The sequence below is a fragment of the Nerophis lumbriciformis genome, linkage group LG26 (genome assembly GCF_033978685.3).
Source record: "Nerophis lumbriciformis linkage group LG26, RoL_Nlum_v2.1, whole genome shotgun sequence".
NCBI lineage: Eukaryota > Metazoa > Chordata > Actinopteri > Syngnathiformes > Syngnathidae > Nerophis > Nerophis lumbriciformis.
The window spans coordinates 9,792,779-9,818,437 of record NC_084573.2 but is presented as its reverse complement, the minus strand read 5'-3'; the positions used below and the strand labels follow the sequence as shown (position 1 = coordinate 9,818,437).

Genomic DNA, 25,659 nt, shown 5'->3' with positions numbered 1-25,659 from the left:
ACACTGTTACAAATATGCGCCACAATGTGAACCCGCACCAAACATGAATGACAAACACATTTCGGGAGAACATCCACACTGTAACACAACAGAACAAATACCCAGAACCCCTTGCAGCACTAACTCTTCCGGGACGCTGCAATATACACTCCTGAAAATTCTTAAGTGGGGCTTTAAGGCTGGGTAATAGCGGTCTGTAAAGTTACTAGCAGAAGACTGCTCTCAGGTCAGTTTTAATGCATACTTATTTTGATGTAGTGTTAGATTTACCTGTTTGCCCGTAAGCAAAGATGCAGGCGTTGTACCCCATGAAGGCGTTGTCAAGTAAACTCTCGCCAAGGCATTGGAACACGACTTCTTGTCCTGCACACATCAACAAACGCTGAAGGCTCGTTGCACGTTCAAATGAACTTGACAGATAAAGAAACAAAGACCCAGACAAAGCATGTTTCATCTGAACATGTGAAGATGGCGGACAATGGACATGGTGCACCACATGGTGAATCTTTTGCTCTCACTCCATAACGAGAAATGACCGAAACGCAAAAGTCAGATGAAAAGCAAACCTGCAAACTTGTCCTTCTGAGTTTCATCCATGGACCAGAAACAGTGATCGTAGGCAAACACCTGATGGCACACATAAACAAATACTCTACTGGGCTCTGAAAACACAAACGAGACATTTTTGATGTGAAAATACGAACCTTTGGCTGATTCCTGAGGAGAAAGGGATGAAAATGTCAGTAGGAGTGGAAATGAAATACACGCAGAGCCAAATACCGTAAATTCCGGACTATAAGACGCAATTTTTTTCCTAGGCTTTGAACCCCGCGGCTTATAAAACGGTGCGGCTAATTTATGGATATTTCTTCACTGGTGGTCATTGTGAAAATAGTTGAGAAAAACAAAGCAAATACACTGAAATGGTGTGCTACACTGGTCTAAACTCACAGATGAGGAAGTGCTGTTTTATTACAGGAGAACTGATGCTCTTTTAAATAATATGTCTCTTCCACTTGATGCAATTTTTTGTACTAATCTTAACTGTAACGATATGAATCATAGAAAATCCCTTTGTGCAATGTATGACTATACTGTCAAAACCCTGTGTGAGGCTAGCAGTCCTTATGTTACATGCACGAACAGGAAATCCAGTGGGAAGCCAGGCTGGAACAAACACGTTCGAGTGCATTACACTGCGGCTAAGGAGGCTTTCAGGGAATGGGTTCTGGCTGGCAGACCTAGACTAGGTCCAGTACTAGATCGTAAGAAGCTAACACATTCTAGGTACAAATCTGCCATTTGATTTGTCATTCAAAATGAGCACACTATGAGAGCTGACTCATTGGCTGAGAAACTACTTAACTGCAATATCAGTGGATTCTGGAAAGAGGTGAAAACATTGAACCGAGGCAGTATGCCGCTGCCATGCACAATTGAGGGTGTAGCTGGAGCTGATAACATAGCTGAGAAATGGAGGCAGCACTATTCTGCACTGTTTAATTGTGTTAAAAAAGTGACCCCTTTGATATAGGCAGCATCCACAACTGTGAGGCTGTTGGAGTCACTGTAAGCAAGGTGCTGCAGGCAATATCCCAGCTAGCTGATAATAAAGCCAGTGGCCCTGATCATATAACCGCAGAACACCTGAAACATGCTAGCCCCAGAGTAGCGGTCCTGCTTTCCATCTGTTTTACAGGCCTGAAGTCACACGGGCTGCTGCCTGACTCCATGCTGGCTGTCACTCTGGTGCCGGTCATCAAGGACAAGGCAGGTAAGGTGGAAAGCGTGGATAATTACATGCCTATTGCACTTGCAAGCATACTTTCTAAAGTTATAGAGAGAATTTTATTAGAACGCTTAAGCGCTTTTCTTACCACTGCTGACAATCACTTTGGTTTTAAAACTAAGCATGGTACTGACTAAGGCTGAAACGATGCGTCGACGTAGTCGACATCATCGGTTACGTAAATACGTCGACGCCGTTTTTGTGCGTCGACGCGTCGCATATTTACGTCACACTACTGTCATGGCGGAGCGCAAAGCTGACGATGCGGGCGAGGAGAAAAAAGCACGCCAAAAGTCGTCAAAAGTGTGGGAGTATTTCAATAAACGGCCTAATAATGTTGTTGTATGCACACTGTGTCGAGCGGAAATGGCCTATCATAGCAGCACAACGGCTATGAACGAACATTTGAAAATAAAACACCCGACAGCGTTCTTGCCATCACCATCAACTAGTCAATCGTCCGCGTGAGTATACGTTGTCATCATTACACAACAACATGAATGTGTCATTTGGATCTGCGTTGTAAATTCATAAACTAAAGCACTGTTTCGCTCTGAGAGGCGCGTTTGGCGTGCCTGTTCAGTGTTTACAAAGACGGGCACTCCTCTTTAACGCTTTGGAGAGGCGGGGCGCGCCGGGAGCGACGCCGCAATCGTGCCCAGGTGCGCGGATCGCACACGTAAGTGACAGCAAGGCATACTTGGTCAACAGCCACACAGGTTACACTGACGGTGGCCATATAAAACAACTTTAACACTCTTACTAATAATGCGCCACACTTTGAACCAAAACCAAACAAGAATGACAAACACATTTCGGGAGAACATCTGCACCTTAACACAACATAAACACAACAGAACAAACACCCAGAATCCCATGCAGCCCTGACTCTTCCTGGGCTACATTATACACCCCTGCTACCCCCCCCCCCCCCCGTGCGTCGGTTGAGGTGGGCTGGGTTTGGTAGCGGGGGTGTATAATGTAGCCCGGAAGAGTTAGGGCTGCATGGGATTCTGGGTATTTGTTCTGTTGTGTTTATGTTGTGTTACGGTGCAGATGTTCTCCCGAAATGTGTTTGTCATTCTTGTTTGGTGTGGGTTCACAGTGTGGCGCATTATTAGTAAGAGTGTTAAAGTTTTTTTATACCGCCACCATCAGTGGAACCTGTGTGGTTGTTGACCAAGTATGCCTTGCTGTCACTTACGTGAGCAAGCAGAAGCCCCATACAACGTGCGGCTGGGCCGGCACGCTGGTTGTAGTGGGCGCTAAATGCTGTACCATCACGGCACGTTTGAGAGAATAGTTGCCCTGAAATTCGTAGTCTGCCGGAAAAATCGGGAGGGTTGACAAGTATGACGCTGTCAAGCGCCATTCATATAAACCTGCGGGCCGCACTAACATTACATTTTCATATTAAGGTGTGGGCCGCGTGTCTGAGACCCTTGGTTTGTACATAGCACAAAGCAAAAAACAACAACTTTGTATGCAGCGTTATTTCATTTTAAATTTCAAAAGATTTTTGTGGCTCCCATTGTTTTCTTTAATTTGTGAAACTGGTCAAAATGGCTCTTTGACTGGTAAAGGTTGCCGACCCCTGACCTATACAGACAGCGGCGTATGCTGTATGCTCAAGCCAACATGCTGAGAAAGAAATTGTATTATTGTACAAATGATGTAAAGATAAACTTATTCAGAGCCTATTGCACTCCTCTGTATACTGCCCCCCTGTGGGTAAAATATAAGCAGAAAAGCATACAGAAGCTGCAGGTTGCTTATAATGATTGTATGAGGCTGCTCCTGGGAATTCCAAGAAGCTCCAGTGCAAGCCAGATGTTTGTTTGTGTTAGGGTGCCCACTTTTTCAGCGTATAAGTTTGTGTGTAGGGCATCTGAGTCTGAAAATGACATAATCACTGTGATAACAAACCCTGGCCGCAGTTCTGTTAGGTACTCATCTGGACTGTGGAACCATTGGCACACATGGTTGTATGTCAGAAACTGACATTTGGGCTTTATGTTTTATTGTTTTGTTTTTAATGTTTATTGTTTTGTTTTTAATATTTTGTATTGTGTTTTTATATGTTTAATGGATCTTAAGGTCTGCAATAAAGATTGATGATGATGATGGATTGTTTGTGCTATGGCGCTATCTGTTGGACGAGTTTGCTCACTGCAGGTGCTAATGTGCTGCCCTGCCATTCTGTTTAGACTGAGCCTTTAACCGGAAGTAGAAGTCCTGTTTTGTCTTCTGCATTCTTCCTTCATCGCTCCAAGCAACGTTTGCAAGTTTCACAACATAACTAAAACCATTCTTGCTTACTAAACCGTACCATGCGTGATGTCTGTAGGAGCGTTTTCATGCATATTTGGACATGCTATCGTCATGTAATCAAGCTAGCGCCGTTAGCATTAGGTAATATGCTAACACGTTTACGAGTGTCAGTGTTAGTATTAATAACTTACATTCTTTTTGTATTGTTTCACTTTTGTAATTTTACCAAAACGTCACCGTGGATTTATTGAGTCCGTTTAGCTGATTGGAGAGCTAGCTTCCGCAGCTAGTGGGTCCATGACGATGACTTCTGTTTTGTTTGATCAGCCGTTTTACTGCCGTGTTACAGACACTGTTTGGAAACAATTAAGGTATGTAAATAAACGTTTGCGTCTGACCTACTCGACACATGACAAAGCCTGAATACTTTAGTAGCCGCTTGGGTTCAGAATGCCCGAAAACTTCGGTAACACTTTAGTATTGGGAACATTTTCATTAATTAGTTGCTTATTAACATGCAAATTAGTAACATATTGGCTCTTAATTAGTCATTATTAAGTACTTATTAATGCCTTATTCTGCATGGCCTTATTATACAACAACCCTATAAACCTCTAACCCTAACCCTAACCAAATAACTCTAAATTAAGTCTGTTACTTACAATATGTTCCCCTAGTGTCCAAATAACTCTTAATTAAAGTCTTTGTTACTTAGAATATGTTCCCCATACTTAAGTGTTACCAAAAACTTCTGACCTTAGTATAGGGAACATTTTCACCATTAATTAGTTGCTTATTAACATGCAAATTAGTAACATATTGGCTCTTAAATAGGCATTATTAAGTACTTATTAATGCCTTATTCGGCATGGCCTTATTATACAACAACCCTAACCCTCTAACCCTAACCAAATAACTCTAAATTAAGTCTGTTACTTACAATATATTCCCCTAGTGTCCAAATAACTCTTAATTCAGTCTTTGTTACTTAGAATATGTTCCCCATACTAAAGTGTGGCCAAAAAATTCTGACCTTAGTATAGGGAAAATTTTCACCATTAATTAGTTGCTTATTAACATGCAAATTAGTAACATATTAGCTCTTAAATAGTCATTATTAAGTAGTTATTAATGCCTTATTCTGCATGGCCTTATTATACAACAACCATAACTCTCTAACCCTAAAGGGGAACATTATCACCAGACCTATGTAAGCGTCAATATATACCTTGATGTTGCAGAAAAAAGACCATATATTTTTAAACCAATTTCCGAACTCTAAATGGGTGAATTTTGGCGAATTAAACGCCTTTCTAATATTCGCTCTCGGAGCGATGACGTCACAACGTGGCGTCACATCGGGAAGCAATCCGCCATTTTCTCAAACACCGAGTTAAATCAGCTCTGTTATTTTCCGTTTTTTCGACTGTTTTCCGTACCTTGGAGACATCATGCCTCGTCGGTGTGTTGTCGGAGGGTGTAACAACACGAACAGGGACGATTCAAGTTGCACCAGTGGCCCAAAGATGCGAAAGTGGCAAGAAATTGGACGTTTGTTCCGCACACTTTACCGACGAAAGCTATGCTACGACAGAGATGGCAAGAATGTGTGGATATCCTGCGACACTCAAAGTAGATGCATTTCCAACGATAAAGTCAAAGAAATCTGCCGCCAGACCCCCATTGAATCTGCCGGAGTGTGTGAGCAATTCAGGGACAAAGGACCTCGGTAGCACGGCAAGCAATGGCGGCAGTTTGTTCCCGCAGACGAGCGAGCTAAACCCCCTGGAAGTGTTGGCTCACACCTCCCTTATGCCACCGAAGATGATCCAGAGAAGAATATCGACCCTAGCTTCCCTGGCCTGCTGACATCAACTCCAAAACTGGACAGATCAGCTTTCAGGAAAAGAGAGCAGATGAGGGTATGTCTACAGAATATATTAATTGATGAAAATTGGGCTGTCTGCACTCTCAAAGTGCATGTTGTTGCCAAATGTATTTAATATGCTGTAAACCTAGTTCAGAGTTGTTAGTTTCCTTTAATGCCAAACAAACACATACCAATCGTTGGTTAGAAGGCGATCGCCGAATTCGTCCTCGCTTTCTCCCGTGTCGCTGGCTGTCGCGTCGTTTTCGTCGGTTTCGCTTGCATACGGTTCAAACCGATATGGCTCAATAGCTTCAGTTTCTTCTTCAATTTCGTTTTCGCTACCTGCCTCCGTACTACAACCATCCATTTCAATACATGCGTGTTCTGTTGAATCGCTTAAGCCGCTGAAATCCGAGTCTGAATCCGAGCTAATGTCGCTATAGCTTGCTGTTCTTTCCGTCATGTTTGTTTGTGTTCACTATGTGACGTCACAGGAAAATGGACGGGTGTATATAACGATGGTTAAAATCAGGCACTTTGAAGCTTTTTTTAGGGATATTGCATGATGGGTAAAATTTTGAAAAAAACGTCGAAAAATATAATAAGCCACTGGGAACTGATTGTTAATGGTTTTAACTATTCTGAAATTGTGATAATGTTCCCCTTTAACCCTAACCCTAACCAAATAACTCTAAATTAAGTCTGTTACTTACAATATGTTCCCCTAGTGTCCAAATAACTCTTAATTAAGTATTTGTTACTTAGAATATGTTCCCCATACTAAAGTGTTACCAAAAACTTCTGACCTTTGGTGTTAATCTGTTGATTTCATGGTAATACAAACTCACACAAAAGTAGTACTTTTTATTTTCATCCAGATAGTAAAAGATCACTTCTTTGTTTTTCCAAAGACAATGAGTCAAATATGTTTTCCTTGAAATGTTTTATCAACGGTACTTTTCCCAACCAGTCATTCTTATCTGACCTCAGGCCCTTTTAGGCGGGACAGTTTAGGTGTCCCACTGGAACATGAAGTACGTAAAGAGTATTTTAAAAGCATTGGCACAGTTCACCAGAGGTGGACAGAAATAAAAAAATGATCTAGTTTTAATTGGACAATGAACAAAGTAAGAGCAGAGTTAGTAGATAGATTATGTGTGTTTCTATTCATACTGTAATATTATATTTATTGCATTGAAAATAGGCAAGCACATGCAATAATGTGATTGTCTAAGCAAGCAGACATGTCAATGAAGAAAAGTAGTGATGGCCGCCCAAAGTGAAACAAGGCGTCTCTGTGTGAGCGTCGTTGGCCTATGAAAGAGCAACTTTACGTCTTGTCCTATACTGGGCCGCCAAGCACATTCCTGAGATACCTGGCAGCGAGTAGCAGCTCTAAGGAGTCGCTAAAGGAAAGCAGATATCAGCTCTAAGGAGTCGCTAAAGGAGAGAAGATACCGGCTCTAAGGAGTCACTAAAGGAAAGCAGATATCAGCTCTAAGGAGTCACTAAACGAGAGCAGACATCAGCTCTATGGTGTTCTATCACAGTGTTGTGCATTACAAACTCAAATGCGTTTCGTGTTGACGTAGAAGCTAGCTTACCTCTAGCTGTAGTTATCTTTTACGGCTAATACCGTAGCATACCAATGTGTTAGTACGCTAGAAAAAGAGTTTCTCAGTGTTCGCTCTTACAATAACAATGTCGCTACAACTTGGTAATTATACAGGTTACAGAACGTAAATGAAGTGTTTCATGACAGTCTTTGAATACATTTTTAAAGTGGTTTAGAGTAGGGATGTCCCGATCCGATATTTGGATTGAATCGGCCGCCGATATTTGCCAAAAAATGCATATCGGCAAGGCATGGGAAAATGCCGATCCAGATCCAGTTTAAAAAAAACTCCGGTCCCTGTTTTTCAACGCACCTATTTAAATAATACATTCCACTTTTCTGCTGCTCCCTAATTTCCGTTCCGCATTTTCCAGCACACCTTCAACACATCCACACGTCTGTGGATTCTCACGCAGTTGCTTTTAGCTGCTGGCATTACACGACAGGCTCTTCTCACTCTTTCCTGTGTCTCCCTCTCACAGACAGCAAGCGCACTTTCTTACACACGTCACATACTGTCACGACATACGTCACATACGTAGACGTCCTCTCCCAGCAGAGAGGTAGCAGCATGGCTAACGTTAGCTGTGATGCTAGCGCAGCCGTGCGAGCAACGCTCCCTCTAAGGTGCGCGCCTGTGCAATTGCGCACTGCTCAAGCGTCCTCTGCGCACGGCAAATATATGCCACGCACAAAATCAAATAAAAAAATAAGCGCATAACAATTTTCGACACACGGACACGACAGAGAAAACAGTTTTCGTCATCATTTTTCAAATATTGTAACGTCTGTCGAGACGCTTATCTCCATTCGGTGCCACACGCCCACACTATCAAAATGCCGAGGCAAACATTTCCACATCAACACCGTATGAAAAAAAGTGATTTTTTTTTAGTTGTCATTTCCTTCTCTGCATGAAAGTTTAAAAGTAGCATATATTAATGCAGTATGAAGAAGAATGTTTTAATGTAGACACATAGAACCATCATACTGCTGTGATTATATGCATCAAGTGTTCATTCAAGGCTAAGGCAAAATATCCACATATACATGGTGTATCGTGACATGGCCTTAAAATATCGCAATATTAAAAAAAGGCCATATCGCCCAGCCCTAGTTCAATGATGCCATTTCTGTTTGTCATGTATAATTTTGCCTATTTTGTGTTTATTCTTGAATAAACAGGTCAGTTTCTTGTTACCAACCATTGTGTATTATTCAAACTCACCTAATTCAGATGGCTAGTTGTTATCAAGAGTACTAAAACCCTTTTCAACATGATTTTAACAACTAAGTAGGCTAAATAACTTTAAACTTTAATACATGCTCGGGTAGGCCAGTATCGGTATCGGATCGGAAGTGCAAAAACAATATCGGTATCGGATCGGAAGTGCAAAAACCTGGATCGGGACATCCCTAGTTTAGAGGTAGAATTGATTGCTGCATTGTTAGCCACCAAGAACGAGACGACTTTTACATGTTAGAATGCAAAAGAAACAACCAAAACCTGTCTTCTTGTCGCTCATAATGATTGAGAACGGTAGGAAACATTCCAAAAAACGGCTGACGTTCTCACAAACTAGTGGCACACTGGGAAATTAGGGATTGGGGGACAAACATGATAGTAATAGAACCTAATAAATATTGTTGTATACTGTATATACAAACCCCGTTTCCATGTGAGTTGGGAAATTGTGTTAGATGTAAATATAAATGGAATACAATGATTTGCAAATCCTTTTCAACCCATATTCAATTGAATGCACTACAAAGACAAGATATTTGATGTTCAAACTCATAAACTTTATTTTTTTTGCAAATAATAATTAACTTAGAATTTCATGGCTGCAACACGTGCCAAAGTAGTCTGGAAAGGGCATGTTCACCACTGTGTTACATGGCCTTTCCTTTTAACAACACTCAGTAAACGTTTTGGAACTGAGGAGACACATTTTTAAGCTTCTCAGGTGGAATTCTTTCCCATTCTTGCTTGATGTACAGCTTAAGTTGTTCAACAGTCCGGGGTCTCCGTTGTGGTATTTTAGGCTTCATAATGCGCCACACATTTTCAATGGGAGACAGGTCTGGACTACAGGCAGGCCAGTCTAGTACCCGCACTCTTTTACTATGAAGCCACGTTGATGTAACACGTGGCTTGGCATTGTCTTGCTGAAATAAGCAGGGGCGTCCATGGTAACGTTGCTTGGATGGCAACATATGTTGCCCCAAAAGCTGTATGTACCTTTCAGCATTAATGGCGCCTTCACAGATGTGTAAGTTACCCATGTCTTGGCCACTAATACACCACCATACCATCACAGATGCTGGCTTTTCAACTTTGCGCATATAACAATCCGGATGGTTCTTTTCCTCTTTGGTCCGGAGGACACAACGTCCACAGTTTCCAAAAACAATTTGAAATGTGGACTCGTCAGACCACAGAACACTTTTCCACTTTGTATCAGTCAGTCTTAGATGAGCTCAGACCCAGCGAAGCCGACGGCGTTTCTGGGTGTTGTTGATAAACGGTTTTCACCTTGCATAGGAGAGTTTTAACTTGCACTTACAGATGTAGCAACCAACTGTAGTTACTGACAGTGGGTTTCTGAAGTGTTCCTAAGCCCATGTGGTGATATCCTTTACACACTGATGTCGCTTGTTGATGCAGTACAGCCTGAGGGATCGTAGGTCACAGACTTAGCTGCTTACGTGCAGTGATTTCTCCAGATTCTCTGAACCCTTTGATGATATTACGGACCGTAGATGGTGAAATCCCTAAATTCCTTGCAATAGCTAGTTGAGAAAGGTTTTTCTTAAACTGTTCAACAATTTGCTCACGCATTTGTTGACAAAGTGGTGACCCTCGCCCCATCCTTGTTTGTGAATGACTGAGCATTTCATGGAATCTACTTTTATACCCAATCATGGCACCCACCTGTTCCCAATTTACCTGTTCACCTGTGGGATGTTCAGAATAAGTGTTTGATGAGCATTCCTCAACTTTATCAGTATTTATTGCCACCTTTCCCAACTTCTTTGTCACGTGTTGTTGGCATCAAATTCTAAAGTTAATGATTATTTGCAACAAAAAAAATGTTTATCAGTTTGAACATCAAATATGTTGTCTTTGTAGCATATTCAACGGAATATGGGTTGAAAATGATTTGCAAATCATTGTATTCCGTTTATATTTACATCTAACACAATTTCCCAACTCATATGGAAACGGGGTTCGTACTTTTTGTTTGGTGGTGTATTGCAATATTTTCATAACGACAAATATGTGCTTTGGCCTCAAACAGTTGAATTAAGGATTTCATAAGTAACCTGTCTGACCACAGACCCTTCTAGGCAGGACAGTTCAGGTGCCTCGCTGACACACTGTATTGACAATTTAACATTCAATAGTAAAGACAATCCTTGTACTTATTAAACATTGCTGCTGATTAGGCAACTCCTGATTCAAAAGATGAATATATTTCATGTAACATATGATTCTTATTGCAAGTAAAGAAGAATGTTGTCATGAAATAAGATGTTGAACATACTAGACAACTTGTATTTTAGTAGTAAGTAAACAAACAAATGATCCTAATTAGTATGACGTATGCAGTAACATATTGTGTCATCTCTCATTCTATTATTAAGTCAACATTATTCATCTACTTGTTCATTTCCTGTTAATATCGGCTTACTTCCTGTTTTAACATGTTCTATCTACACTTCTGTTAAAATGAAATAATCACTTATTCTTCCCCTCTTTGATACTTTACATTAGTTTTGGCTGATACTACACATGTGGCAGTGACGTGCAGTCACTAGAGGCAGGTGAGGCAGGGCCTCACCTGCCATCATGGAAAGAAAAAAAATGTAAAAAAAAAAAAAAAAATTAAATTGTTATATGTATCCAGTGATTATACTATAAAGTTATTTTCCATTTAACTTCACCAGTTTTAGATTATTTTTATTCAAAATCGCTGAATTTTCACATTTGCCGTTCAAATACTGAGAAGAGACGGTGCGGTGAACAGCAGCCAGTTGAGGCACGTCACTCAGTGCCGCAACATGGATTGCGCAATGACTCGGCTAACTGCTGGCCTGCTGTGCAGTGAGACTGTATTGCTATATGAACTATATTATACATTTCCATAGTTTAGTTAGCTGAGGTATATAATGTACAGTGTATTTTGTCAACAACTGTATGTGTGAAAAGCATTTCTTGTGCTGAGCGATCATAAAACGGCTGCAAAAGACGCACTGGCTGAGGCTCGCCTCCTGCACCCCCGTCGTAGAATTGTTATATCAACTAAAGCCCACACTTAAACTTTCCACGTGCAAGATTGAATCTATTTAAACAAATTATTTCATAAGAAGCCAAAAAGTGCAAAAACAATAATGTTGGTATTGGAGGAGTTGTGATTGACTGCAGGGACACAACATTAGATACACCTGCAGACTGCAGGTGTACCTAATTCACAACTCCTCCAACATGAACATTATTGTTTTTGCACTTTTTGGCTTCTTATTAAATAACTTTTGTAACCTATTTTCATGGGCTTTCCTCTTTGTGATGTTAAGTTCCTGTTATGCGCTGTTATACAGTATATGCCTTGAGCTCTTATTTTGAAGGCGTTAAGAGCGGAAGTGATGTCACGTTGCGGAGGTTTTTGAAAGAAAGTAAATAAAGTGGTCCTCGCGTAAACTGGAGCCTCCGTGTTTGTTATTTTGTAGTTTCATACAGTATAGGCGACATTTATAAACCCTCGGTTACACTTTTTTAAATAGATTCAATCTTGCACGTGGAAAGTTTAAGTGAGGGCTTTAGTTGCGGCGCATGGACTTCATTTATAAGTAAAGGTAAGACCATAATAACGTTTTTTTTAATTAAATGTGCTTTTTTGTGTGCTACAGTTTGTATGTGTAAAGTTAAAGTTAAGTTAAAGTACCAAGGATTGTCACACACACACTAGGTGTAATGAAATTTGTCCTCTGCATTTGACCCATCCCCTTGATCACCCCCTGGGAGGTGAGGGGAGCAGTGGGCAGCAGCGGCGCCGCGCCTGGAAATAATTTTTGGTGATTTAACCCCCAATTCCAACCCTTGATGCTGAGTGCCAAGCAGAGAAGAATGCTGGTATGAGCTTTTAAACATAACCCGTTAACTGCTGCCAATCAAATGGTGAATAAGATACTCTTTAGGGTTCATATGTTTGTAAATCTGACTGTGATGAAGTCAGTGCCTCACCAGCCATCAACCTCACCGCACGTCACTGACATGTGGGTATGGATCCAATACCAAGTAGTTACAGGATAACACATTGGTCATAATTAAAGTTCTGCTGTTTCCAGGGATGTATTTCAAGACTTTATAAACAATAACAAAAGATGTGATAATTAAAAAAAAATGGTTGTAATCATTGTAGTATCGACTATACACGGCTCTTGTACTTGGTATCATTACAGTGTATATATGTATAGATCCACCCACTTGTTTACATTGTGGAGCGCTAGCTTGCTGTTAGCGGTTAGCAATCGTATCCTCCTACGGTGTGTAGTGACGGTGTGTAGTGAAGCATTTTTAGCTCTTCCTCGTCCTGCAGGGATGATACTTGTGAGAAACGTACTTTATTTGTCGCCATGGAGGCCAGGATTAGTGATTTAGAAGTAGCTAAAACACTGTGGAGGGACGTTAGCCGCGAGCTAGCTATGTTTTAAAGCTTTAGTGTCCATAGCTTCACGTTTAACGTTAGTTTTTAAACCAAAAAATTCTCCCTCTTTTGTCTCCACGACATTTCCGCTTGTAAGTGCTCTGTGTGCGTGTGTTGACTCACATGCGACTCGGCTCATGTTACCAACAATGTCATCATGTCCACATCTTTTTTAATTCATTAGGACTGCAGTACTTTATTAGTACCGGTGTACTGTACAAACCCGAGTGTATATATATGTTTTGAATATACATACATACCATAGAGTATACTTATGTATACAAATAAATACAATACAACAGCATTTTCTGCCATGTGCATGTGTAAACTGGATGTAAAAACACAGCACAGACACAATACTTTGCTCCGTGGTGTAATAAGACTGATTGTTGTATTTTTGTGATGAACAATGTCCGTCATTTGATCAAGTCAAATACAGTCAGAGATAGCTTTTAGTGCAATGGTGGCTGCTAGAGTACATGTTAATGTTCCAAACAAGACTGGGCAGTGAAGGACACACCCTCTGCAGCAGGAGCTAACCAGACAGGCGGGTTACGAGCGCAATCCTGCCAGGTGGATCAACAGCTTGTCGACACATGACTTGGGGAAAACATTTCACCACCACTTGTTTGCTTTTCTTCCCAAAACAAGTTCCAAATAGGAAATTGTTCCCGGCAGATAGCGCAATATAAGAACATCTTATTATTATTAAGTAGCAGTAGAGTGTAAAATCAAGTTGACTTTATTTGTGTTTTGTTGTATCCTTTCAACCATACACAATTGTATTGACGCAAAGTATGTGAAAATGTAATCCAAATGTCACAAAATGACATTCCGTCTGACATTTTGAATATTCCGCACCAAATACCTTTGGTAAGACTAGATGTGACCAATCTAAGTCTAAGACCAGATGTGACCAATCTAAGTCTAAGACTAGATGTGACCAATCTAAGTCTCAGACTAGATGTGACGAATCTAAATCTAAAACTAGATGTGACCAATCTAAGTCTAAGACTAGATGTGACCAATCTAAGTCTAAGACTAGATGTGACCAATCTAAGTCTCACACTAGATGTGACCAATCTAAGTCTCACACTAGATGTGACCAATCTAAATCTCAGACTAGATGTGACCAATCTAAATCTCAGACTAGATGTGACCAACTAAGTCTAAGACTAGATGTGACCAATCTAAGTCTAAGACTAGATGTGACCAATCTAAGTCTAAGACTAGATGTGACCAATCTAAGTCTAAGACTAGATGTGACCAATCTAAGTCTAAGACTAGATGTGACCAATCTAAGTCTCAGACTAGATGTGACCAATCTAAGTCTCAGACTCGATGTGACCAATCTAAGTCTCAGACTCGATGTGACCAATCTAAGTCTAAGACTAGATGTGACCAATCTAAGTCTAAGACTAGATGTGACCAATCTAAGTCTAAGACTAGATGTGACCAATCTAAGTCTATGACTAGATGTGACCAATCTAAATCTAAGACTAGATGTGACCAATCTACGTCTAAGACTAGATGTGACCAATCTACGTCTAAGACTAGATGTGACCAATCTAAGTCTAAGACTAGATGTGACCAATCTAAGTCTAACACGAGATGTGACCAATCTAAGTCTAAGACTAGATGTGACCAATCTAAGTCTAAGAATAGATGTGACCAATCTAAGTCTCACACTAGATGTGACCAATCAAGTCTCAGACTAGATGTGACCAATCTAAGTCTCACACTAGATGTGACCAATCAAGTCTCAGACTAGATGTGACCAATCTAAGTCTCAGACTAGATGTGACCAACTACGTCTAAAACTAGATGTAACCAATCTAAGTCTCACACTAGATGTGACCAATCAAGTCTCAGACTAGATGTGACCAATCTAAGTCTGAGACTAGATGTGACCAACTAAGTCTAAGACTAGATGTAACCAATCTAAGTCAAAGACTCGATGTGACCAATCTAAGTCTAAGACTAGATGTGACCAATCTAAGTCTCACACTAGATGTGACCAATATAAGTCTCACACTAGATGTGACCAATCAAGTCTCAGACTAGATGTGACCAATCTAAGTCTCAGACTAGATGTGACCAACTAAGTCTAAGACTAGATGTGACCAATCTAAGTCTAAGACTAGATGTGACCAATCTAAGTCTCAGACTAGATGTGACCAATGTAAGTCTAAGACTAGATGTGACCAATCTAAATCTAAGACTTGATCTGACCAATCTAAGTCAAAGACTTGATCTGACCAATTTAAGTCTCAGACTAGATGTGACCAATGTAAGTCTAAGACTAGATGTGACCAATCTAAGTCTAAGACCAGATGTGACCAATGTAAGTCTAAGACTAGATGTGACCAATGTAAGTCTAAGACTAGATGTGACCAATGTAAGTCTAAGACTAGATGTGACCAATGTAAGTCTAAGACTAGATGTGACCAATCTAAGTCAAAGACTTGATCTGACCAATCTAAGTCTCAGACTACATGTGACCAATCTAAGTCTCAGACTAGATGTGACCAATCTAAGTCTAAGATCATGAACTGATGAAGTCAACTCACATGAAAGGTGAAATGTCTTCTAAGACAAACCCAAACAGTCCAGTTGCGATCGATTAAATGTCCTGAGATTGTTGTTGATGGGGAAGGGATCTGTGGTTCCTCCTCTACATCACGGATCATGTGACTGGCCTGCTCATTATCTCTCAAAATGTCTCAGGAATCTTTGTGAGATTGATACTATTTAGATCATATCTATTAACTCGCAAACTTTGTAAGTGTTTTAGTGTTATAAATCAGATATATATGATAATAGCTTCAATATAGAGGCAACTTGTTTTTACACTACTGGTAATTTGATGTTGGTGCAACAAGATAAGTAGCGTACTCCCCTATGCTAAAATTCATGTTTTCATTTACTAGATACAGATTCAATTGTCCGAAAAGAAGTTGGACAAACACATTTGATTCTCTGCAAATCCTGGTAGCTTCCTGTATTTACCAAATTCTCACTGTCATTTTTTAACAGTGAAAAATACATAAGAATGTAAACATGTAGACTTAAGGGAGACCGGTGACATAGCTAGGTACGTATTTCAATGTAAAAGTGGTAGTGAAGTCACTTCTCATGTGTCCCAGGGTGCACATCATCTTTCCCATGCAAAAGGGCACATTGAGAACAACAGCTTGTGTTTAAAGTCACAGGAACTAGTCGGGTGCAACCATTCATTCATGTTGTGCACAGAAATAATGAACACCATTTGTCGCCGACAGATTCATTTGGCGATAATAGTCAGTGACACCATCGCTTGTGTTCTTCGTACAGAAACCAAGATGCACGTGTCAACATTTTCAATTGCATATGTTTCATTTCAGACACATTTGGAACGTGATTGAATATATCTGTTAATTACAACCATATCATACTATAACCATATTACACCATACCATATTACACCATACCATATTACAACCATATTACACCATATCATACTATAACCATATTACACCATACCATATTACAACATATTACACCATATCATACTATAACCATATCACACCATACCATATTATACCATAACATATTACAACTATATTATACCATACCATATTACAACCATATTATACCATACTATAACACAACTACATTATACCATACCATATTACAACTATATTATACCATACTATATTACAACCATATTATACCATACCATATTATACCATACTATATTACAACTATATCATACCATACCATATTACAACCATTTGATACCATACCATATCACAACTACATTATATCATACCATATTACAACCATATGATACCATACCATATCACAACTACATTATACCATACCATATTACAACCATATTATACCATACCATATTACAACCATATTATACCATACCGTATTACAACCATATTATCCATCCATCCATCCATTTTCTACCGCTTATTCCCTTTGGGGTTGCGGGGGGCGCTGGAGCCTATCTCAGCTACAATCGGGCGGAAGGCGGAGTACACCCTGGACAAGTCGCCACCTCATCGCAGGGCCAACACAGATAGACAGACAACATTCACACTCACATTCACACACTAGGGCCAATTTAGTGTTGCCAATCCAACCATATTATACCATACTATATTACAACCATATTACAACTATATTATACCATACCATATTATAACCATATGATACCATACCATATCACAACTACAGTATATCATACCATATTACAACCATATTATACCATACTATATTACAACCATATTATACCATACCATATCACAACTACATTATACCATACCGTATTACAACTATATTATACCACACCATATCACAACTACATTATGCCATACCATATTACAACCATATTATACCATATTACAACTATATTATACATCCCATATTACAACTATATTATACCATAACATATTGCAACTATATTATACCATACCATATTACAACTATATTATACCATCCCATATTACAACTATATTATACCATAACATATTACAACTATATTATACCATACCATATTACAACTATATTATACCATAACATATTACAACTATATTATACCATACCATATTACAACTATATTATACCATACTACAACCATATGATACCTTACCATATCATATTACAACCATATTATACCATACCATATTATACCATACCATAGTACAACCATATCATACCATACCATATTACAACCATATTATACCACACCATATTACAACCATATTATAACTATATTATACCATACCATATCACAACTATATTATACCATACCATATCACAACTACATTATACCATACCATATTACAACCATATTATACCATACCATATCACAACTATATTATACCATACCATATCACAACTACATTATACCATACCATATTACAACTATATTATACCATACCATATTACAACCATATGATACCATACCATATCACAACTACATTATACCATACCATATTACAACCATATTATACCATACCATATTACAACTATATCATACCATACCATATTACAACTATATTATACCATACCATACTACAACCATATTATACCATACCATATTACAACCATATTATACCATATTACAACTATATTATACCATACCATATTACAACTATATTATACCATACCATATTACAACTATATTATACCATACCATATTACAACTACATTATACCATACCATATTACAACCATATTATATCATACCATATTATACCATACCATAGTACAACCATATCATACCATACCATATTACAACCATATTATACCATACATTATTACAACCATACCATATTACAACTATATCATACCATACCATATCACAACTATATCATACCATACCATATCACAACTACATTATACCATACCATATTACAACCATATTATACCATACCATATTATACTATACCATATTACAACCATATCATACCATACCATATTACAACCATATTATACCATACCATAGTACAACTATATCATACCATACCATATTACATTCATATTATACCATACCACCATCAAAATGAGTTTAATACTACAATTTAATACAACTACAAATATGAAGAATAAAAAGATATACCGGTAGTAATAATAATATTAATACTTATCTTGAATTGGGGAGCCAGTGAAGTGGCTCGCTGGGACTCACTTATTGAAAACGTCTCTGATACACACAGTTTGTGGATCATCTATTCCAGGGGCCCCCAAACTTTTTGACTCGGCGGCCACATTGGGTTAAAACAATTTGGCCGGGGGCCGGGCTGTATATATAATGTGTGTATATATATATATATATATATATATATATATATATATATATATATATATATATATATATATATATATACATACACCTCGAGCACTAATTGACTGAAAGAGCACGCACTTGCCGCTGATGATGTCACGTTATCGATGGGAACATACACATACACACATATATATATATATATATATATATATATATATATATATATATATATATATATATATATATATATATAAGGGCTGCAACTAACGATTAATTTGATAATCGATTAATCTGTCGATTATTACTTCGATTAATAGTCGGATAAAAGAGACAAACTACATTTCTATCCTTTCCAGTATTTTATTGAAAAAAAACCCAGCATACTGGCACCATACTTATTTTGATTATTTTTTCTCAGCTGTTTGTACATGTTGCAGTTTATAAATAAAGGTTTATAAAAAATAAAATAAAATAAAAAAATAAAATAGAAAATAAAAATAAAATGCTTCTGCGCATGCACATAGCATAGATCCAACGAATCGATGACTTAATTAATCGCCAACTATTTTTTATAATCGATTTTAATCGATTTAATCCATTAGTTGTTGCAGCCCTAATATATATTTATTTTTTTAAACTTGGGACTTGCTGCGGGCCAGATTTTGGATGCTGGCGGGCCGGATCCGTAGTTTGGGGGCCCCTGATCTATTCAATCATGTCAATGAGAAATGGAATACATACACTAATAAGAAAATAATAATGATCAAAATCATTTAATGACAATAAATACCTTACTAAATAATCATTAATTAATGAATTGCAGATAAATAATATCAGGCACTGTAGGTTTCATGAAATAACAAGGATGTGAACCTACAACAAATCACCATTCAATTCAATGGAGAAGCAATTCTCCATTCAAACTGATTTTTGAAACTTATTGTTTGGTAAATAAATTATATTAAACCCGTTTTAAAACAAGTTGCACATTACTAGAGCTGCTCTTGGCTGCGCATGTACTGTATGATGATGATGATGATGATGGATGAATGAATATCTATCTAACTATCGCTTTATCGAGGTAGGTAGACAATGACCTTGAAGTAGGAATGAATTCCACAATGACCTTGAAGTAGGAATTCAACCCATAATGACCTTGAAGTAGGAATTCCATAATGACCTTGAAGTAGGAATTAATTCCCTAATGACCTTGAAGTAGAAACTACATCCATATTGACCTTGAAATATGAATGAAATCCATAATGACCTTGAAGTATGAAGGAATTCCACAAATACCTTGAAGTAAAAATGAATTTCATAATGACCTTCAAGTAAAAAATAATTCCATAAAACCTTGAAGTAGGAATTAATTCCAGTATGACCTTGAAGTAGTAATGACATCCACAATGACCTTGAAGTAGGAATTAATTCCCTAATGACCTTGAAGTAGGAATGAATGAGGAACTTACCGAGGGTCTCCTTTGCTCAGCGTTGTCATGGCAGGATTCAGGATTGTCTGACTGGCGTCCATTTCTACCACACACTTTGCCTTCAGATCTTTTTCTGGTGGGAAGCAGACAAAGGTCAAAGGTCATGAAAAAAAGCCTAGTGCAGTACACAATCGTGTCAAAGTCTTTAAACCAGGGGTGTCCAAACCTTTTCTACTGAGGGCTGCACACTGAACTATCAAAAAATGCAAGGGCCATTTTCATATTCAATATATACACATATCCCAAATGTAATTTTTGGGACCCCAAAATATGAAATTTTTCGCTATACATGACGCGCCTGCAAAATACGGGGACTTTTCATTCATGTTAAGGGCCTGAAAAAGGCGTCCAAACATATAGAAGAGGGAAAAAAAGCAATTTCAATCGGGCCCTTACGGGGCCCTGCATCGCCCTGGCAGTATGTGCTCCGCTGCTACTGAACAACTTTCCCCATTACAAATGAAATACTTCAATCCAAACGTGTTCAAACACGCAACTGTCTGATTAACAAAGATATTCAATTGTCTACATTGAAATTACAAGCTCTGCTCTCCTAGCAGTGATACATCTGCATGCCGAGAAGCTTAAAAATGGCTGACTTTGTCCTTAAAAATGCAGACTTTTGTCCTTAAAAACGCAGACTTTTGTCCTTAAAACGCAGACTTTTGTCCTTAAAAACGCAGACTTTTGTCCTTAAAACGCAGACTTTTATCCTTAAAAACGCAGACTTTTGTCCTTAAAACGCAGACTTTTGTACTTAAATTTGAAACGACTGGGTCGCATAGTGATGCGGGTGTGGTTCTCCCAAGGATGCAGACGGCTTCGGACACAGCTTGCATGTAGGAAAATGATTTATTTTAAATATAAATCATGTGATGAATAAACAAAAGACATGCACGTAGCACAAAAGGCAAAACAAAAGGACTAGCGTGGGAGCTAGCAGGAAAAAATAGCATAGCGTGAAAAGCTAGCAGAATCAAAGTAGTCGTTAACAGTTGTATGGGAACAAACTAGGAAGCCAGACCGAGTGAGGCCAGGACAAAGACTAAATAGCCCTCTGATTAGCGCCCGGGCAACAGGTGCGCGTCCAGGACACTAACCAGAGGCAGGTGTGTATAATCTGCAGTCATGGCAATAGAAACAAACAAAACTCAAGGTGCTGAAAACACATGTGACTCAAACATAAACAAACTATGATCCGGGCAGCGGATCGTAACAGTACCCCCCCCTTAAAGGATAGATTCCAGATGTCCCTTGACACGAAATAAAACTAGAACCCAAAAAACAAGAAACAGTTCAAGAGTCCAGGGAGGGTGGAGGGAGGATTTGGTGGTGGGTCGCCAGGCCACGTGTCCCCGAATCCACCGGGGAAGAGTCAGGTGGCGGCGGCGAGTGGAACGCCGCTGCCGCAGGTGAGGCGGGCGACCACGGAAAGGCCACATTCGTGGCTGCCGAGAAGGTGGGCGTGAGTGGCGCCAGAAGTTCAGCAGCCGGAGAGTTCTACGACTACGTCTCGGGTGTCGCTGCTGTTTGCGCCACTGGCGTCCATAAACAAACCTCCGAGAGCGCCGCTTGCGCAGCCAGACCACTCGAGGTCGCTGAGACGAAGACGAGGAGAGAGCAGACGTCGCCGTGGAAACAGGAGGAGCAGACGTCGCCGTGGAAGCAGGAGGAGCCGACGTCGCCGTGGAGGCAGGAGGAGCCGACGTCGCCGTGGAGGCAGGAGGAGCCGTCGTCGCCGTGGAGGCAGGAGGAGCCGTCGTCGCCGTGGAGGCAGGAGGAGACGTCGTCGCCGTGGAGGCAGGAGGAGACGTCGTCGCCGTGGAGGCAGGTGCAGGTTCTGGTACCAGCCGTGGAGCAGGTGCAGGTTCTGGTACCAGCCGTGGAGCAGGTGCAGGTTCTGGTACCAGCCGTGGAGCCGGCGCTGGTGTGGGTACCAGCCGTGGAGCCGGCGCTGGTGTGGGTACCAGCCGTGGAGCCGGCGCTGGTGTGGGTACCAGCCGTGGAGCCGGCGCTGGTGTGGGAACCAGCCTTGGAGCCGGCGCTGGTGTGGGAACCAGCCTTGGAGCCGGCGCTGGTGTGGGAACCAGCCTTGGAGCCGGGACAGGGGTTGGTCTTGGAGTCGGTGCTGGTGTGAGAACCAGCCTTGGAGCCGGCGCTGGTGTGAGAACCAGCCTTGGAGCCGGCGCTGGTGTGAGAACCAGCCTTGGAGCCGGCGCTGGTGTGAGAACCAGCCTTGGAGCCGGCGCTGGTGTGGGTACCAGCCGTGGAGCCGGCGCTGGTGTGGGTACCAGCCGTGGAGCCGGCGCTGGTGTGGGTACCAGCCGTGGAGCCGGCGCTGGTGTGGGAACCAGCCTTGGAGCCGGCGCTGGTGTGGGAACCAGCCTTGGAGCCGGCGCTGGTGTGGGAACCAGCCTTGGAGCCGGCGCTGGTGTGGGAACCAGCCTTGGAACCGGCGCTGGTGTGGGAACCAGCCTTGGAACTTGGCATGGTGGAGTTTGGCGTGGTGGAGGTACAGGAGACGAAGCTTGGTGTGTCAGCCGAGGTGCAGGAACAGGTGCTAGCCGAGGTGCAGCTGGAGGTGGCCTAGCTGGCGGTTGTGGCTTAGCAGGCCAAAGGACTGGTGGCGGTGGCCGTGCAGGAGGTTGCGGCTTAGCACGCCGAAAGACTGGTGGCGGTGGCCGTGCAGGGGGTTGCGGCTTAGCACGCCGAAAAACTGGTGGCGGTGGCCGTGCAAGAGGTTGCGGCTTAGCACGCCGAAAAACTGGTGGCGGTGGCCGTGCAGGAGGTTGCGGCTTAGCACGCCGAAAAACTGGTGGCGGTGGCCGTGCAGGTGGTTGCGGCTTAGTACGCCGAAGTTGTGCCACCGCACTAGCACAGTTCCCAGTACTAGCCCCCCCCTCAAGACGCGGATACCAGACGCGCTCTTTGCGGTTTGGAACCGTCTTCAAGGGTGGGTGGGGGGAGGTATGGAGGGGGGTATACTCCTCTTTAAATTGTCCAAATTGACTATTATCATCCCCCACTTGAGATTGGGTGGGAGCACAGGGGGAAAAAATATGTGCAGTGGGCGGAGCAATAGTCACTGGGGGCGGAACCAAAGTCACTGGAGGTGGAGTCTGAAAATCAGAATGTGACTGACTAGACTTACACTTAATAAAAATGTCCTGATAATGTCTTATCTTAGAATGAAAATCATTTGGTATTGGCTGACAGAAAGAATTAGAAGATGGAAAAAAAAATTCTTGTTCAATGACGTCATCGGGAGTGGGCGGAGTTACCTCTTCGGGGGGCGCCAATGAAATGACGTCATTGTTGGAAATGTCCATGTGACTGACAGCCCAATCAGAGAACTGTTTGGCGAAGTGGTCGATGGGGTTGCCAAACATCTGAGGAGGGGAAGTTTGGGCTGAATGTAGCTTGCTTCGGTCCGGGGGAGGAGTTTGCAGGAGCGGCGCGTCTTGGCGGCGAGGGAAAGACCTCCTGGCCGGCTTCCGTCTTTGACGGCGCGCACGGTACTGCGGTGTAGCGGCGATGTCTTCCGACCAGAGGGAGTCGATGGGGATAAGAGAGCCTCCAGCTCCCCACATGAGATTCGACCTCTCCTCCGTCGAATAGCGAAGCGTCTCGGCTTCCATCGCTCGCAACACCATGAGCGTACCTTCGTCCCACTCCTCGTTAGCCGGTGCGGGAGAATTGTCTTCTGCTGGCTTCCTACTGAAACGACTTGGTCGCATAGTGATGCGGGTGTGGTTCTCCCAAGGATGCAGACGGCTTCGGACACAGCTTGCAGGTAGGAAAATGATTTATTTTAAATATAAATCATGTGATGAATAAACAAAAGACATGCACGTAGCACAAAAGGCAAAACAAAAGGACTAGCGTGGGAGCTAGCAGGAAAAAATAGCATAGCGTGAAAAGCTAGCAGAATCAAAGTAGTCGTTAACAGTTGTATGGGAACAAACTAGGAAGCCAGACCGAGTGAGGCCAGGACAAAGACTAAATAGCCCTCTGATTAGCGCCCGGGCAACAGGTGCGCGTCCCGGACACTAACCAGAGGCAGGTGTGTATAATCTGCAGTCATGGCAACAGAAACAAACAAAACTCAAGGTGCTGAAAACACATGTGACTCAAACATAAACAAACTATGATCCGGGCAGCGGATCGTAACAAAATTGTAGACTTTGGTCCTTTTAACGCAGACTTTTGTCCTTAAAAACGCAGACTTTTGTCCTTTAAAACGCAGACTTTTGTCCTTAAAAACGCAGACTTTTGTCCTACAAAAAGCAGACTTTTGTCCTAAAAAATGCAGACTTTGGTCCTTAAAAATTCCGTCTCTACGATCCTTAAAAACGCTGACTTTTGTCCTTAAAAATGCAGACTTTGGTCCTTAAAAATGCAGAATTTGTTCCTTAAAAACGCTAACTTTTGTCCTTAAAAACGCTGACTTTAGTCCTTAAAAACACTGACTTTTGTCCTTAAAAACACTGACTTTTGTCCTTAAAAACGCAGACTTTGGTCTTTAAAAACGCAGACTTTGGTCTTTAAAAACGCAGACTTTGGTCTTTAAAAACGCAGACTTTTGTCCTTAAAACGCAGACTTTTGTCCTTAAAACGCAGACTTTTGTCCTTAAAACGCAGACTTTTGTCCTTAAAACGCAGACTTTTGTACTTAAAACGCAGACTTTTGTCCTTAAAACGCAGACTTTTGTCCTTAAAACGCAGACTTTTGTACTTAAAACGCAGACTTTTGTACTTAAAAATGATGTCCCTACGATCCTTAAAAACGCTGACTTTGGTCCTTAAAAACGCTGACTTTTGTCCCTCAAAATGCAGACTTTGGTCCTTAAAAATGCAGACCTTGGTCCTTAAAAATGCAGACCTTGGTCCTTAAAAATGCAGACTTTGGTCCTTAAGAACACAGACTTTGGTCCTTAAGAACGCAGACTTTGGTCCTTAAAAATGATGTCCCTACGATCCTTAAAAAACGCTGACTTTGGTCCTTAAAAACGCTGACTTTTGTCCCTCAAAATGCAGACTTTGGTCCTTAAAAACGCAGACTTTGGTCCTTAAAAATGCAGACCTTGGTCCTTAAAAATGCAGACTTTGGTCCTTAAAAACGCAGACTTTGGTCC

At 41.0% G+C, this 25,659-nt stretch overlaps 1 protein-coding gene across 2 annotated transcripts in view; it reads right to left on the bottom strand.

Annotated features, from left to right (window-relative positions):
* LOC133623925 (kinesin-like protein KIF13B) overlaps positions 1–25,659 on the bottom strand; it is a 110,724-nt gene that overhangs the window by 74,596 nt on the left and 10,469 nt on the right. For both annotated transcript variants that reach the window (XM_072916250.1, XM_061987416.2), the window contains exons 3-6: positions 20,504–20,597; positions 705–717; positions 567–627; positions 271–363 (exon numbers count right to left, since the gene is read on the bottom strand). In XM_072916250.1, coding sequence (XP_072772351.1) covers positions 271–363; positions 567–627; positions 705–717; positions 20,504–20,597 — 261 coding nt within the window. The remainder of the gene's footprint in view (positions 1–270; positions 364–566; positions 628–704; positions 718–20,503; positions 20,598–25,659) is intronic.